General features: G+C 47.1%; 1 protein-coding gene across 2 annotated transcripts in view; it reads left to right on the top strand.

Annotated features, from left to right (window-relative positions):
* LOC144500592 (integrin beta-3-like) overlaps positions 1-15,124 on the top strand; it is a 106,710-nt gene that overhangs the window by 51,835 nt on the left and 39,751 nt on the right. For both annotated transcript variants that reach the window (XM_078223756.1, XM_078223757.1), the window contains exons 7-9: positions 522-617; positions 8,377-8,466; positions 12,678-12,812. In XM_078223756.1, coding sequence (XP_078079882.1) covers positions 522-617; positions 8,377-8,466; positions 12,678-12,812 — 321 coding nt within the window. The remainder of the gene's footprint in view (positions 1-521; positions 618-8,376; positions 8,467-12,677; positions 12,813-15,124) is intronic.

The raw sequence follows: 15,124 nt of genomic DNA, 5'->3' as shown, positions 1-15,124 counted from the left end.
CATCCAGCACTCCGTCCCAAAAAATTCCCAAAAGAGTTCCAGAGAGTTTATCCACTTTTTAAGCACATTCATGTTTACTTTTAACAACACCAAAGGACATTTGACCTCTGCCAAAGGGCAACATACCTCTCCAAAAGGGCAGCTGAACTCCCTCAAAGGTGCCCATAGACCTATTCAGAAGGGCATCTTACCTCTTCAAAGCTGGCAGCTTTAGACTTCTCCTAAATAGTCTAAAGCAAGGCGGGTTTGGACAGCCCACTGGTGAAACTGGATCTGACTGAAAGCAGCTGCACTTTAACATTGCGCAGTTGTCCATATGAACCACAGATGCACAAAATAGAACATCCTAATTTCCTTCCTTAACCACACTTCCCAACCCGCCTGAAAATGTTGGGCCCAGGTTTGGAGGCCGGACTTCTGGAATTGCGCCATTTTGGCTATGATGGGCTCCTATCTTTACAAAAATTCTTCACATTTAGAATCAATATTGCCCTCTCATCTTTACATGTTTTATATTTCAGGATTACCCATCACTGGCAATGCTGAGCGAAAAACTTACAGAAAATAACATCTTCCTGTTCTTTGCAGTAACCGACCCAGTCACTGGCATTTATAAGGTAAGCTTCAGAAAAGTGAAAAATGTCAGACAAGCAAGAACAGACGTACCTAGAGGCCCAAACCTAGCCGTTCCTGATCACGTAGCCAGTTCTGTTAATGGAGTCACAAGCTTCTTTTCTGTCACAGAAAGAAAGGATTAGATTAGATGTCCACTGAGCTCAAATCCAAATCCCAAATGATCTAGTCTGACTCAGTTCAGTTTGTTTTATTTATGGGGTATGGGCGTCGCTGGCTGGCCAGCATTTATCGCCCATCCCTAGTTGTCCGAGAGCAGTTGAGAGTCAACCATATTGCCGTGGCTCTGGAGTCACATGTAGGCCAGACCAGGTAAGGACGGCAGATTTCCTTCCCTAAAGGAAGTTAGTGAACCAGATGGGTTTTTCCGACAGTCGACAATGGTTTCTTGGTCGCCACTAGACTCTTTATTCCAGATTTTCTTTACTGAATTCAAGTTCCACCGTCTGCCAGCGCGGGATTCGATCCCGAGGTTCCCAGAACATTAGCTGAGTTTCTGGATTAATAGTCTGGTGATAATATCACTAGGTTATCTCCTCCCCTATAATTGTGCAAAATCAGTTACCAGGCCACACCCAGACCTCTCTCGTGTACCAGCCCACACCAGACATCTCCAATGTACAAGCTCACTCTCAGGCATCTCCGGTGTACAGGTCATTCCCAGGTCTCTCCCATGTACCAGCCCACACCCAGACATCTCCAATGTACAGGCTCACTCTCAGGCCTCTCCAGTGTATGGGCCATTCTCAGGCCTCACCAGTGTACAGGCCCATTGCAGGCCTCACAAAGATACAGGCCCACTCCCAGGCCTATCTAATGCACAAGCCTACTCAGGACTCTCCATTATACCAGCCCACTCCCAGACTTCGTCAGTATGCTGGCCCACTCTCAGGCCTCACCAATGCATAGGTCTCTCCAGTCTACCAAACTTCCATAAGTCCCACTAGACAGCAATCATAATGCCTGCTCTCTAAAGTGTTAGCAATTTCTAGTATGCCCATATGTTGTGTAATTGGGCAGCCTGGAGGTGATTTGGAAAGTGTCTGAAGCGTTAGTCTGTTGTGGTGGAAAAATAGGATTCAGAGACACTCAGTCATGGATAGGAACAACGTTTATTTTACTCTGCAGAGGTCGCGTTCCTCCTGTCACTTGAGAGAGTGGGGAGGAAGGCGCGCCCGAGTACAGCAAACGACAGTCTTTATACCTATTCTACTAGCCTGCTACACAGACACACAGGCAGTAATGAGCTAATACAATATCAGTACTTTTTCATTCCGTATTAGGGAGTTGTTTTCCTTCCTTTGCTGTATTTTCCTTATCTTCCTCATCCAGCCAGATTTAATCAGTCTCCTCGCTTCTGCAGTTTCTCAACTGCTCCCTTGTGCAGCTGCTCAACCTTGAGTTTTAATCATTTTAGTTCCTCCTTATTGAACTAGCCCAAGCTTGGCCATCCTGACCTGTGGTCTGTTTTGTTCTTTATGTTAAAATTTTCCATTACACTGTTCATTTTCTGCCTCTCAGCATTTTCAGGATCTTCTATTTCTTTGATCAATTGAAATAATTTCCTTTCTGTCCATTCCCTGGCCATGGATCCCATCTTTGGGGATTTAGGAGACATTTCATCTCCCAGAAGGAAAAAACAATTCGGACCAATATTCATATTCCGTAGTTTTACTGTTTTTTCTTCTGGGCTGTATATTTTTGATTAGGATCTTGCCCTCTCCCATTCTCCGTCACCCGTCTTTCCCCTTCCCACTGAAGATCTTGCCCTCCTCCCCTTCCGTCCAACCAATGTTTTCAATTACCTGGCCTCCTGACTTTGTTTACCCACCATTGGCGGTCATGCTTTTGCCTGCTAAATCCATAATCTCTGATATTCATGTCCTAAACCTCTCCACCTCTCATTCTCCTAATTTAAAATCTGCTTAAAACTCTCTTTGCACAAGCTTTTGGTCACCTGTCCTAACATCTTCTTCAAGAAGGAGTTAGATATAGTTCTTGGGGTGAAGGGTATCAGAGGATTTTGAGGAGGGGGGCAGGATCAGGCTATTGAGTTGGATGATCAGCGATTATCGGATGGGAAATATACAGTAAATGGCAGAACCCCTAAGAGTAATGATAGGCAGAGGGATCTGGGTGTACAGGTACACAGGTCATTGAAAGTGGCAATGCAGGTGGAGAAGGTAGTCAAGAAGGCATACGGCATGCTTGCCTTCATTGAGGCATGCTTGCCGGGGCATTGGTTTTAAAAATTGGCAAGTCATGTTGCAGCTTTATAGAACTTGAGTTAGGCTACGCTTGGAACATAGTGCTCAATTCTAGTTGCCACGTTACCAGAAGGATGTGGAGGCTTTGGAGAGGGCACAGAAAAGATTTACCAGGATGTTGTCTGGTATAGAGGGCACTCGCAATGAGGAGAGGTTGAAAAACTTGGTTTGTTCTCACTGGAACGACGGAGGTTGAGGGGTGACCTGGTAGAAGTCTACAAGATTGAGGGCATGGACAGAGTGGATAGTCAGAATATTTTTCCCAGGGTGGAAGAGTCAATTACTAGGGGGCATAGGTTTAAGGAGCAAGGGGCAGGGTTTAAAGGAGATGTACGAGGCAAGTTTTTTACACAGAGGGTGGTGGGTGCCTGGAATCTTAGAATCTTGGAAACACTACAGTGCAGAAAGAGGCCATTCGGCCCATCGAGTCTGCACCGACCACAATCCCACCCAGGCCCTACCCCCATATCCCTACATATTTACCCCCTAATCCCTCTAACCTGCGCATCCCAGGACACTAAGGGCAATTTTAGCTTGGCCAATCAACCTAACCCACACATCTTTGGACTGTGGGAGGAAACCGGAGCACCCGGAGGAAACCCACGCAGACACGAGGAGAATGTGCAAACTCCACACAGACAGTGACCCAAGCCGGGAATCGAACCCAGGCCCCTGGAGCTGTGAAGCAGCAGTGCTAACCACTGTGCTACCGTGCCGCCCAGTCCGGAACTCGCCGCCGGGGGAGAGAGTGGAAGCAGATACGGTAGTGACTTTTAAGGGGTGTCTGGACAAATACATGAATAGAATGGGAATAGAGGGATATGGTCCCTGGAAGGGTAGGAGGTTCAGTTCAGACAGGCAGCATGGTGAGTGCAGGCTTGGAGGGCTGAAGGGCCTGTTCCTGTGCTGTAATTTCCTTTGTTCTTTGATCATAATGAATGGCAGAGCAGGCTGGAAGGGCCCAGCGGCCGCCTCCTGCTCCTATTTTCCATGATTCTATGTTGACTCATGTCAGCTTTTTATTGGTTTGATATGAAACATTTTGGGACATTTTAATACATTAAAGGCACTATATAAATCTAAGTTGCAATTTTTTCCATTCCTGATCGGGTTGGGAATGTTCAAGGACGCGGCTGGAAAATATTCCTCGCCACTCTTCCCAGGGGTGTAAATTCAGGACATGGTTGTCCCTCCCCCCACCTTGTCAATGCTGGGCTGCGTTTCCCACCATTGTATATCAGTAACATAGAGTCATGGAGGTTTACAGCACGGAAACAGGCACTTCAGCCCAACTTGTCCATGCCGCCCAGTTGGGACTAAGCTAGTCCTAATTGCCTGCATTTGGGCCATATCCCTCTACAACCATCTTACCCATGTAACTGTCTAAATGTTTTTTAAAAGACAATATTGTATCCGCCTCAACTACTGCCTCTGGCAGCTGGTTCCAGCCACTCACTGCCCTCTGAGTGAAATAATTGCCCCTCTGGACCCTTTTGTATCTCTCACCTTTAACCTCTGCCCTCCAGTTCTAGACTCTTCATTATTGTGGTCACACACCAGGATCATTCCATCGCCCCCCCCCCACCCCTCCCCTCCCCCCCCCCCCCCCCAACCCCTTCCCCAACCACACCAAGCATAAATCCCACATCAATGAGCTTTCAGGACAGAATGATTCTCAAACATCATTGGAAGGCGTGTATCCGTCCCCCTCAATTTTGAGGGGATCTCGGAGGTGAGTGCACAGAACTTAGCACAGTGCTTGCAAGGGTCTCAATGCAAGGAAGCGGCTCTGTAGATACAGGGTCTGGAGAGGGGGTCAGAAGCAAGTCGTTGCAGTGATTTAACATGGTTGGCGTGTGGTGCCAGACAAGGGCAAGAGTAGAGGGAGCCACTATTGGGCCTTGCAATTGGCAAAGCATTTCAAAACTGAGCATTCTTCCACAGCTGAGACTGTTCAGCATCAGCTCCATTGCCAGGCTTGGAGTCTGACTTCTGCAGCGATTAAGCAACACTAATTCCTGAGAGCGTTAATGATTGCTCTGGCAGTGTTAACCCCTCGTACACAAACGGAGTGTTACGGGGCTGCAGAACCGTTGAGCAAGTGAACAAGTTTGAGGATCCTCTGGCAACAGGTGGTCATGGATCACCCACTGAGAGTGGCGCCTGGGACACCCAGCATTATAATTATTTACACACAGAATCATAGAATCCCTATAGTGCAGAAGGAGGCCATTCGGCCCATCGAGTCTGCACCGACAACAATCCCACATGGAACATTAATCCTTGTGGTGCAAGCACAATGCTCAGCCTGCGAGTGCAGGTTAGGCTAATGCCAGCACTTGTGCTGAGAGCATTGGATGCAATTAAGTGGCTGAAGCTGCCACCACTCTGTCATGTGGTGTGGGGTGGATATGGGTCAGGTTTTGGTCAGGCATCAAACAAACTGAAGACTGGCCATCCAGACTTTCCGGAAGCTTCCTATCACTTGACGGGGGTAATGCTGTACAGGGATACCCTTCAAATATACTACCTGGATTACAGAAGCTCTGAGGTCATGGTGGGGGTGGGCGAATCAGAGGGCACCCTGCCAGCTGTCCCACCTTAAGCCCCTGCCTCTGCATTTTTTAAACAAAGCCCTGCACAATACGGTTAAATTTTAAAGTTTATTTATTAGTGTCACAAGTAGGCTTACATTGACACTGCAATGAAGTTATTGTGAAAATCTCCTCGTCACCACACTCCGGCACCTGTTCAGGTACACTGACGGAGAATTTAGCATGGCCGTTGTACCTAACCAGCACGTCTTTTGGACTGTGGGAGGAGACCGGAGTGCCCGGAGGAAACCCATGCAGACACGGGGAGAATGTGTAGACTCCGCACAGACAGTGATCCAAGCCAGGAATCGAACCTGGGTCCCTGGCGCTGTGAGGCAGCAGTGCTAACCACTGTGCCACCATGCCGTCCACCGGTATTGGCATCGGTGGGTCAAACGCCACTTTACCCACAAGAAATTGGACTGGGATGATTCCGCCCTCAGTAACTGCAACAAACCAGAGAAATTGGACCTAAAAATATCCACTCAATCTCCAATCTCCGCCATGGCAGCCATGGCAACCACGCCGTTCAATGAAGGTTCGGTCAGCTCCAGAGCTGATATTTAAAGGGTGAATTCTTGTCCTTTTATTCCTGAATAAAAATCCCTTGCCCTTGATCAGAAACCTGATCACAGTTGTAGCACTCCCCATATTACCAGTCAATGGAATCTCTGCTTACTCTCCTCCTGACTAGGTGAGTGCAGCAGGAACGATGCTGCTCACAAACTCTTCAAGACAATGGGGCAGTTATAGTAGGGGATTTCAAGTATAGTAATATTAACTGAGATCAAATCACTGTGAAGGGTATAGACAGAGCAGAATTCTTCTCATGCCTTCAGGTGAACTACTCAGCCAGTATGTAGCAAGCCAACATGAGAAGGGGATTTAGTTTTGGAAAATGTAGTTGAGTGGGTGAATGTGGTAGCAATGTGAGAGAACTTTGATTTGATTTGATTTATTGTCACATGCATTGGTATATAGTGAAAAGTAGTGTTTCTTGTGCGTTATATAGACAAAGCATACCATTCATAGAGAAGGAAAGGAGAGGGTGTAGAATGTAGTGCTACAGTCTCAGCTAGGTTGTAGAGAAAGATCAACTTAGTGCGAGGTAGGTCCATTCAAAAGCCTGATGGCAGCAGGGAAGAAGCTGTACTTGAGTCAGTTGGTACATGACTTCAGGCTTTTGTATCTTTTTCCCCATGGAAGAAGGTGGAAGAGAGTATGTCTAGAGTGGATGGGGTCCTTAATTATGCTGGCTGCTTTTCCGAGGCAGCGGGAAGTGTAGACAGAGTCATTGGATGGGAGGCTGGTTTGCGTGATGGACTGGGCTACGTTCGCGACCCTTTGTAATTTCTTTGTGGTCTTGCATAGAGCAGGAGCCATCCCAAGCTGTGATACAACCAGAAAGAATGCTTTCTATGGTGCATCAGTTAAAGTTGGTGAGAGTCGGAGCAGATATGCCGAATTTGATGGTAGTGATATAATTCCATTAGATTTAGTATAAAATAGAACAGAATATGGTAGAAGTCATGCTTCAGCTGCACAAGACCCTGGTTAAACATAGGGACACTGTATAGCCCTGGACACCACGTCAGGAAGGAAAGATTGACTTTCGAGTGAGTGCAGCGTAGATTTAAGCAAATCATTCTTGGATTCAAAAGTTAAGTCATGAGGGGAGATTAAACAAACTAGGCTTGTAATCCCCTGAAATATAGAATGTTAAAGGGTGGTTTGATCACAGTTTTCAAGATAGGAAAAGGATAGAGTATCTTGACTGAACATATTTCTGCAGGGTGGGAAATACAGCACAGGGACATAGACTAAAAACTAGAGTCAGACCTTTCCAACGGGAAATTAGGAAACATTTCCGTTGTAGGGTATAGGTTACAATTCAATACTTCTTGTTGATGTTTGTGTAGTCTTAAATCAATTAATGGTTAATTATTATTAACTAATAGAACTATGTACAAATATTCAGTAAATGGTGCAAGCTAGGAACTGTCTCCGTGCTTGCTAATATACACAGCTCTGTCCAACAATAGCCTAACCCTTAGGTGTGGATCATGTGTTTCCTTACATCACGGTGTGGGTGCTACTGTATTCAGTCCCATATTAACTCTATATTAATCAGATCCTCATGCTGAACCTTCGACACACAAAGAGCGGAATTTTCCCGTCACACCCGCCACGGGAATCGTGGCAGGTGGGACAGTAAATTTGGCAGACCATGCAAAGGTCCGTTGACCTCGGGTGGGAAATCTCTGGCCTTGGGACGAGCGCGGCCGGAAAATCCCGCTGAGTGTGTAGTAGAAGCTTGAACTCTTTTGCAAATGGCAATTAATCCAAGATCAATTGTTGATTTTAAAACTGAGAGTTTTGTAAATCAAAGGTATTAAGGGAGATTGGGCAAAAGCATTTAAAGGGTGTTCGGTCACAGATCAGCCAAGATCTCATTGGTAACATTTTGGAATCTGGATGACCAGAAACACTAGTTCTATTCTGTCTCCACACATGCTGTCCGTGTCGAATGCTGGAATTTTCCAGCATTTTCTGTCTTTGTTGCCTTATTAAAATACGGATGTGTACAAGTTGTTGAATGGACTGTCTGTCTATGTTATACACTCACAAATCTGGGAAACTGTAGAGCTTTCTGAAGTAATGAAACATCTGTGAGTGTTGGCATTATTTCCAATGCAGGGAACTAACAACAACCTGGAATTTCAGGAAATGGGTCAATAGAAGAGGTTGACTTGAAATTGGTGAACAGGTTGGGTTGACAGTGAAATCGATTGACATAAAAAGCTGGTTTCATTGTCAATGGGATATATTTAAGGTTTCAGATTATTGAAGTTTTATGTTGTGTAATCTTGCTTTCTCCACAGAATTATAGTGAAATGATTCCTGGCTCCACAGTCGCAACTGTTTCTGAGGACTCCAGCAATGTCCGGAAACTCGTCGTGGACGCTTATCGGGTAAGTCTGAACAAAAGTGCAGTGAACTACTCGAAGGTAATCGTTCAAATTGATGGTATCATTGTAAAGTAAAGTTTATTTATTAGTCACAAGTAGGCTTACATTAACACTGCAATGAAGTTACTGTGAAAATCTCTGAGTCGCCACATTCTGGCGCCTGTTCGGGTACACTGAGGGAGAATTTAGCATGGCCGATCCACTTAACCAGTACGTCTTTCGGACTGTGGGAGGAAACCGGAGCACCCGGAGGAAACTCACGCAGACATGGGGAGAACGTGCAAACTCCGCACAGACAGTGACCCAAGCCGAGATTCGAACCCGGCTCCCTGGCGCTGTGAAGCAACAGTGCAAACCACTGTGCCACCGTGCTGCCCTTGATTTGAGGAGATATGATTCTGACTCCAGTAACCATCCCTGCACCAGTTCCAGACCGGGCTTCAATTCTTTCTGCGAACCAGCTCCATCGCAAATGACACACTTTCCTAAAAGAGGTTGGGAAGGAGACATCAATTGAAATGGAAAAAGTGCATCTGTAGAGGTAGGATCTGGAACATGAAGGTTAATGTGGGACTGAGTACAGTACTGCCCACACAGTGATATAAGAAGGCACATGACCCAGAGCTGGGGTCAGTCTAGCGATGGACAGAGATGGGTAAAAACCGACACTGCAGTTGGCTTCATACCTGTACCTTGCACTGTAAATATATAGAGTTATGAGTTGTTAATAAAGGTTTGCTCTTAATATACTCAAGGCTATGAAGTCTACTCCATGGTGTTCTTCAGGATGGCATTTGTCATCAAAACCCTTATCCTCTCAAGAAGGCTGAGAAACTAAGGAAAAGGGCATTTTCAGTAGATTCTGTATTGAATCTATCTCACAACAGGAGCTACAGATGCTGAGAAAATTCATCAGAAAAAAAAAAGAGAAAGCTCCAGAGGCAAAAGAGCTTGGCAGCAGAAAGTTTACTCAAGCAGATCATTCCACTACATCCTCCTTGGAGCACCAGCTTCGACAAGCAGAGCTTACAGTGTGCATGGGTGAAATAAATTGTTTAAATTCCTGGCCGGATGGCTCTGAGAAGCTCCCTTTATGTTATCCAATCAGAGGCAGCAAGTGGGAGCAGCGCATAGTTAAACCCAATCCGAGAGGTGAGACGTATTTTCCCATCGACGTCAAGGTCACGACGTTTCCCACAAGGTCGAGATTGAACACTCTGAAGATATATAACCATGGTTCTTGGGTGACATCAGAGAATGAGACTCTTTGTTTTGGAATGCGGACATCCTGGTGAATGGTCATTTAACTTTTTTTTATTCATTCGTGGGACATGGGCATCGCTGGCTGGCCAGCATTTATTGCCCATCCCTAGTTGCCCTTGAGAAGGTGGTGGTGAGCTGCCTTCTTGAATCGTTGGAGTCCACGTGATGTGGGTTGACCCACAATGCCACCAGGAAAGGAATTCCAGGATTTTGACCCAGCGACTGCGAAGGAACGGCGATATATTTCCAAGTCAGGACAGTGAGTGGCTTGGAGGGGAACTTGCAGGTAGTGGTGTTCCCACAAATTTTAAATGAGATTCAGATGCCAGTGTGACAGTCCTATCAACCGAGGAACCATGGCTCCAAGGCCTTTCAATTCAAACCATGGACCCTCTGCTGTATGGAGCGGAAGTGGGAGTCCAACTCCCAGTCTGCAGCATGAGCTTTGAACCCTGAGGTGTGGAGACAAACAAATCTTTGAGCTGATGTATGTCATCTGCAATCGGCCCTTTACTCTTCTGAATGGAGATGCCCGTGTAGCCACCAGCCTTCTCCAGCCGGTGGAAGATGTCACGACCGTCACCGTGGTTAGCACGCTCCTGATTTCCCTCAAACAACAACGACTATTCAGACTCTCACTTCACCTGTGATCCCTCTTCTCTTTTTGTGGAGCAGGTTTGCCCATCACATTCCAGATCCCGCAAAGCCTCTGATGATCAGACAGACATCCTGAACATGATATGAGGTGGTGGCATGGTGGCACAGTGGTTAGCACTGCTGCCTCACAGCGTCAGGGACCCAGGTTCGATTCTCGGCTTGGTCACTGTCTGTGTGGAGTCTGCATCTTCTCCCTGTGTCTGCGTGCGCTTCCTCCGGATGCTCCGGTTTCCTCCCACAGTCCAAAGATGTGCGGGTTAGGTGGATTGGCCATGTTAAATTGCGCCTTAGTGTCAGCGGATGAGTTAGGGTAAATGCATGGGGTTATGGGATAGCGCCTGGGTGGGATAGTGGTCGGTGTGGACTTGATGGGCTGAATGGTCTCCTTCTGCACTGTAGAATTCTATGATTCTATGATTACCAGTGCACCTCAGGTGGTAGAGGTATCAGAGAAGGATCAACAGTCAGTGAAAAAGTTAAAGTTTATTTATCAGTCACAAGTAGGCTGACATTCACACTGTAATGAAGTTACTGTGAAAATTCCCCAGCTGTCACATTCCGATGCCTATTCGGGTACACTGAGGGAGAATTTAGCATGGCCAATGCACCTAACCAGCGTGGGGAGAATGTGCAAACTCCACACAGACCGTGACCCAAGCCGGGAATCGAACCTGGGTCCCTGGCGCTGTGAGACAGCAGTGCTAACCACTATGCTACCGTGCCGCCCATAGAAGGTAGAAGCCTCTACCTTCATCTACAATGATTGCACAGTTGGTAAATACCCTAACCACTGTGAACACACATGTAGCCAACGTGCCATAACCACAAAGGATGCTGGAACCTGGTAGCAATGGTGCACCACCGAAACCAAAAAAGCAGAAATGAACATGCTGCTCAATCGTTTTCGAGTCACAGCAACATTCTTCCGCAGCCTCCGAGAATTCCCAGACAACCTAAATGGAAAAGAAAGAAGAAAAGGATGCCGTCATGTTGACAAACACCATTATCGTCCAACTCACAAGAAACAGTCAAGGTAAACAACAACCGTACACCGTCAAGCCAATCAGACCTATCGAGCTTGGTTTAACCTCAAGCAATGGAAGAAATGGATGAAACTATACCTAAGTGTCACTTCACTGCCAAGCTAACAACAACAAGAAGAAACACCAGAGCCTACTACTCTCCTGCCAGAATGCAAACAAGATGTTGGGAGGGTTATACTGACTCCAGCACACCTGAACCAAACCTCAAGGACTTGAAGGGAGTAAATGGGGTAGTGAGAATGGTGTTAATGTTAGTACTGTAATAGTAATAATGTTAGAATAGTGGCGGCAAATGGGCCACATGGTGGCACAGTGGTTAGCACTGCTGCCTCACAGCGCCAGAGACCTGGGTTCGATTCCCGATTTGGGTCACTGCCTGTGTGGAGTTTGCGCATTCTCCCCATGTCTGTGTAGGTTTCCGGTTTCGGGTGCTCCGGTTTCGGGTGCTCCGGTTTCCTCCCACAGGCCAAAGATGTACGGGTTAGGTGGATTGGCCATGCTAAAAGAAAAATGCCCCTTAGTGTCAGGGGGACTAGCTAGGGTAAATGCATGGGATTATGGGGATAGGGCCTGGGTGGGATTGTGGTTGGTGCAGACCCGATGGGCCGAATGGCCTCCTTCTTTACTGTAGGATTCTATGACTAAGATTAGAACAATAAGGTTAATGCACAAGAATTATAACAATGTAAGACTTGGATGTGAACCAAAGTAACTCTATATCCTTGGGATAAAGACTTGAAGGGAGGTGTAGTAGTAGCGTCTGGTACATAAAGGGTTAATGTGAGACTGAATACACTAAGCCAACAGAGTGATGGAAGGACCCAGAGCGAGTCTAAAGTTGGTTAAATACTTAGACTGAAGTCAGCTCCGTAACTGTACCCTCAGCTGTATATATGTACATGGTTCTGAGTTGTTAATAAAGACTTGCTCAAGGCTACAAAGCCTACTCCATGGTGGTCCGAAGCAGGATTCTTCACCACCAAGGACTGGAGGCTGGAATATGCTTCCCCCTCTGTTCAAGAAGGGGGAAGGAGGTAAGCCAAAAGAAAATAGAGCAAGGTAATATGTACCAGCAAATTATAAACTAAGGAACCACAAACCAGGAAACCATTGGTCAGGGAACTGTAGCCCAGGGGCCCACAGTGAACAATAGATGAGGAAAAGATAGGCCGGAAACAATAACTGGCACACAATTAAGAACACGACTGGCCTTTTAACTAATATCCATGTTGGTTTCTTCCTTGTCTTCAGAAAATCCGCTCCGAGATAGAAATGGAGGTTGTGAATCTGCCAAAGGAACTGTCAATATCCTTCGATGCTTTCTGTGGGAATGATGAATTCTTACCAGGACAGAGATCTTGCTCTGGGATGAATATTGGAGACACAGTGAGTAGAATAAAAGCATCACACTGTACTGAACTGGACACCAGATTGTTCGCAAGGAACCCTGCCATGTTCACTCCCTCATTCAATGCTGAAGATGTTATAAGAATGCTGGTTTTGAATCAAAAATATCGTACTGCCACAATGATGCTCAAATTTCAAAAATCCACATCCTGAGATTTGTTGTGTGGTGCCATAGTCTTCATGCAATCGGTCTGCACCTTAGTATCCTTGCTCTTTGGGATTAACGTGGAGGCAGTGGCTCGTGATATTATCACCCAGGGCAAGATCTGGGGACCTAGGTTCAAATCCCACCACAGCAGATGGTAAAATGTAAATTCAGGAAACCATTGTTGATTGTCCTAAAAACCCAAGAAGTTCACTAATGACTTTAGGGAAAGGAAATTTGTGGTCTGACCTACATGTGACTCCAGATCCACAGCAGCGGGTTGACTCTTAAATGCCCTCTGAAATGGAGGGCAGTTATGTCATCGACCTGGGTACAACAACACTAGGCACTGTAGTTGACTTGGGTCCAATCAACACGAGGCACCAGGAGTACTTAACCTTCCAAGCTTGTATTACTTGCGAGCAAGGAGGACACACATTCAGCCCAATGCACTGCAAGGTGTTCTCCAGATTCATACAGACAATTAGCAGTCATCGTTAATTACAGCAAATGAGAAACGAGCAATTTTCTCATCCTTCATTTACATACATAGTCCACCAATCATAGCATAGCTTTTTGCCTCATCTTATCCAATAGAAAACCGTCTCCTTCATTAGCATAATATGTCAACGTATCTTGTTTTTTGATATTTGTCATGGTAACTCGTCTTTGTTTCATCCTGTGGTCAAGGCGGGAATGCAGTGTTTATGAAACTGACACAAGGTTAGATTAGTCTCTTCCCTGAATACGCAATCGCTGACCTCAAATGAGGCCTTGTTTGATAATAAGTTTTTTCCATTCTCGCTGACAGAATTGCCTTGTTGCTGTTGTTGTAACTTAAGCCGCGTTTCTCGCAAAAGCGCCGAATTGGTCTGAAAACTGTTCTAGATCCCGACTGTTTTCTCAGTTCAGCTTCTCACCCGAATCTCCGCACTCTGTGCACTGCAGAGGGCCCAGTTGTGAATATTATTAAAAACCCATGGGGGCGGGGCCTATTCACGCTAGACTCTGACAGTTCTGGAACTCTGCGCATGCGCAGTGGCCCCGATCTGTCAGTCTCCCTATTTGCTGGCCAGCCTGATCGCTGGCCAGCCTGGGACCCTCGCAGTGCTTCCCCTCCACCCACCCCCGCCACAGCCTGATCACGGCACCCACAACAATTCCCTGACCCCCGCCCCCCCATCCCAGAGAGCCCCGATGTACAGCTCCCAGCAGTGGTGATCCTCCCACCCCCATCACCCCGTCAGACCCCCTCCGGAGGAAAACACCCCCTGGAAGACCACCCCCCCAGCCTGCCCCAATCGCTGCTCTCCCTCCATCCCAGACCGATCCTGTGTGCAGAGTGGCAGTGAGACCCCCCCGTTCACCCCCAGGCTCTGCCCACAGTAGGCCCCACCCCCTTGGCACTGCCCAATGCCCAGTAACGCACTTTGCCCCTTGGGCAGTGCCAGGGGGCACAGGTTGGCACTGCCAGGGTGGCCATGCCCAGGGGCCACCACCCCTCCAATGTTCAACCCCTGGGGGGCCCCGTTTGCCCCCCCCCTTCATTCTGGCGGAGTCTCCCACTAGTTCCCATGGTGGGAGATTCGATTGGGAACTTTCAGGTCCTGATTGAATCTCCCACTCCGCCGGAATGAAGTACATCTGGCGGAGTGGGAGATTCAATCGGTACCTGAAAGGTCCCGATAATCACATTGAAAACATATTTAAAATACATTTAAAACAGATTCAAATTACTTACCTGCCTTCCTGCCAGTTTCCAGCGTGGTCTGACCGGCGACTGTTCGCCGGCCCTGGGAGAACACATGCGTTCCCGGCACATGCGCAAATCCCGGAACAAAGCCGGCAACATGCATCTCCCACCACGACCTGCCAGAAAAGGTGCGGGTCGCGATGGGAGAATTGTGGCCTTAATTTCCAAAGTTAAGGACGGGTAATAAATGCTCACTCAGCCAGTAATGCCCACAGAATTAGAGAGTCCTACAGTGCAGAAGAGGCCCTTCGGCCCATCGAGTCTGCACCGATGCATGAAAGGCCCTGACCTGCCCACCTAATCCCACTTGCCAGCACTTGGCCTATAGCCTTGAATGTTATGGGGGCCAAGTACTCATCCAGGTACTTTTTAAAGGATGTGAGGCATCCCTCC

The sequence above is a fragment of the Mustelus asterias genome, chromosome 11 (genome assembly GCF_964213995.1).
Source record: "Mustelus asterias chromosome 11, sMusAst1.hap1.1, whole genome shotgun sequence".
Taxonomy (NCBI): Eukaryota; Metazoa; Chordata; class Chondrichthyes; order Carcharhiniformes; family Triakidae; genus Mustelus; species Mustelus asterias.
The sequence above is the reverse complement of the archived record's forward strand: the minus strand, read 5'-3'. Positions and strand labels throughout refer to the sequence as shown.